Here is a 2,609-nt window from a genome sequence, read left to right as displayed (position 1 = left end):
AAAGTGACCCCAAACTTTTGACCGGTAGTGTACATCACACTGGTGTCGGATCGGTACTCGGTATCAGCCGATACGCAAGCTCAGGTATCCAAATCTGTATCGGGAAGCAAAAAATGGCGTCTCTATTTTAAATACATCGATCCCAGACTGGTGTGACTCAACGAAAAAGACAAAATTGCCTAAATCCAAATGCATTTAAACCCCTCCCTGAAGCTCAAGATGATCTTCACATGTGCTAAATGAGCTGAGGGCCCACATGCCACAGCCTCATGTTTGAAGCAAGCTGGCGATGAGTCACATGTGCTCAAATATCCCCGTTAGACAGTTCGGGTAGGCTTTGTTGCTACCTAATTTGTTTACCATAGTTCTTTTCTCAGAAAAAAGGGAGAGGAAAAAACACCCACACTGGCTGATAAATATTTCATCCATCATGAAAGAAGGCACACAGGAAGTAATAAGCTATCTGTGGCATCCTAACCGGACTGCAGAGAGAAGTCAAACGGGCTGGGAGAGGATTTTAAAGCACAGCGGATGAGATGAAACGGGGAGTGTCGAGGAGACAAAAAGAAAAGGAAATATGAACTCAAACGGGAGGAAAGTGGAGAGGTAAAAAAAAAGAGGTCAAATGGGCACGATACCACTGAAGCATGGACGTTTAAAGACGAGAGTGTTTCCATGGGAACCCTTTGTATGAAAATCTTTGGGGCTGCCATTTTACTGCTCCTTCGTGACTTTATTTTCTTTTTCATTAATCCCTAGCTCTCACCCCGTGGCTCTATTATGGTTTTGTGAAGGGCCTGAGAAGGATACTTATTCAGGTCCGTCCCCAGAGTGAGAGACCCAAGGAGCGACTTGGACAAGACGGGAATACCGTATTCTGGGGAGGAGCGCATCGTCAGTGTTCATTTGGTGCTTTCTGATGTAACGCGTACAAATGAAATTACATTTTTGTGGCAGAAGTTTTGTATCTAATTTTTTCTAATCTGAGTTGTTTTAAGCCTTGTCTTGTCTTCCCAAAAATCCACACTTTTTTCACTTTTTCTTAAGTTTTTGTCCCATTTTTAAAGACTTTTGACGTTTTTTTTCCCCCAATGTTTGTCATTAACTTTAGTTTTACAGTTATTTTGGGAATTTATGGTCAACAAAGGATAAATTAATTTTGAGTTAGAAAAGCAGAAATCAGGAATTATTGAGACTAAAATTAAAGGAATGGATGTTGATGGATAATCACAGACTGGAATATGTCAACTTTTACTCAATACTATTTCAAAACCACTTCAATTTTTGTTTTCAAACGCTATAAAATTGAATAAGACGCCCCAAAATTAATGAAAGTAGAGATTTGTACTTGGCAAAGAGTGTTTTGTGGATCAATCATGTTATTTTGGGGAATTAAACAGAACATTGATATAGGAAAACGGGTCAATTTGACCCGAGGACAACACAAGGGTTAACGCACACACACACACACACAAAAAAGGGTTTGAGCTGCTCCTTAGGATGGAGGTCAACCTCATGTATATGGATGTCGAGAGTGATGCGTGTGTACCAGTGTTGAGCAGCGTTGAGCGTGTTGAGATGTTGATTTCCTGCAGCAGCTCCAGTGTTTCGGTGTGAAAGAGACGGATGGAGGAACCCTCGGAGAACGCCATCCACGCCCCCCCACCGGCACACGCCATGTGTGCCACGCTGATCATCGGGTCCGGGTGGACTTCAAACGTCTGTAATGGAAACAAGAATACTGTTACAGCTTACTTATTATTATTGCTGTGTCGTGCCAAACAGCTGACCCATCCCACATGGGATTACAAGACACAGTTAACAAAACATATATTGCCCGTTAATACAACATGAACTAATTATAAAATTCAAAAAGAGCAAAAAACAAAGATGTTATAAAGTCCTTCTATTCTTTTAAATAAGATCTGACGTAACAAATACACTAAAATAAACGGCCAGGGTGAAAGCAGGAAATATGGGACACTGTTTTTTTTTAATTCTCAAGACTACTTTAACTGGTAAGTGTAAACCCTTTGTGTGAGTGTATGATTGTAAGTCAAAAACGTAATAAAATGCAACAATTTTTGGGGGTGAAATACGCTTCTTGTTTAAGCTGAATTACTCTTATGACCTAAAAGAGAAAATCCTCATTCCCCATTGAGTGTTCATTTATATCAAAACATAACCGCTGTTATGTGATTATATCATGTCATGATGAGGTGAGTAGGCGCTCGGTGGATTCAGTTGTTGCTTTTACACTTCTCGGTGAATAAAGTCCAACTGTGCCTCCTAATTTTGCAATTTGCAGAGTCACTGACACACGGGACTCATGCTTGCATCATTCCCCTGGCTTCTATCTTTTAAAGAGCACAATGGAAAAAAAGGAGAGTTTCAGGCACACAGTCTTAATGAGTCGCTTGAATTAAATGCAATGAGCCTTATCGTGGCGACACATGCCGCCCTGCGGTCCAAGGCGTGACAAGAGTCGGTTTGGGCATCATCCTGGAACTCATATCACTCTCAATGCATAAAGTGCATGAGGCTGGGCAATTAGTCAGTGAGAGCGGGTGAGAAAAGATGGGGATGGGAATGCAACCCCCCCCCCCCCC

General features: G+C 41.5%; 1 protein-coding gene and 1 long non-coding RNA gene across 5 annotated transcripts in view; one reads left to right on the top strand and one right to left on the bottom strand.

Moving 5' to 3' along the window:
* Positions 1-2,609, bottom strand: part of arhgef10la (Rho guanine nucleotide exchange factor (GEF) 10-like a) — a 190,549-nt gene that overhangs the window by 7,340 nt on the left and 180,600 nt on the right. For all 4 annotated transcript variants that reach the window (XM_032513643.1, XM_032513642.1, XM_032513644.1 and 1 more), the window contains one exon: positions 1,550-1,721. In XM_032513643.1, coding sequence (XP_032369534.1) covers positions 1,550-1,721 — 172 coding nt within the window. The remainder of the gene's footprint in view (positions 1-1,549; positions 1,722-2,609) is intronic.
* The window catches only part of LOC116687933 (uncharacterized), a 7,491-nt gene continuing 4,917 nt past the window's right edge, over positions 36-2,609 (top strand). Inside the window, exons 1-2 of the long non-coding RNA XR_004331663.1 lie at positions 36-118; positions 1,924-1,930. This is a non-coding gene — a long non-coding RNA (uncharacterized LOC116687933). The remainder of the gene's footprint in view (positions 119-1,923; positions 1,931-2,609) is intronic.

Source organism: Etheostoma spectabile, chromosome 4 (assembly GCF_008692095.1).
Source record: "Etheostoma spectabile isolate EspeVRDwgs_2016 chromosome 4, UIUC_Espe_1.0, whole genome shotgun sequence".
NCBI classification, from domain to species: domain Eukaryota; kingdom Metazoa; phylum Chordata; class Actinopteri; order Perciformes; family Percidae; genus Etheostoma; species Etheostoma spectabile.
This window is presented reverse-complemented; position numbering and strand designations above follow the sequence as displayed.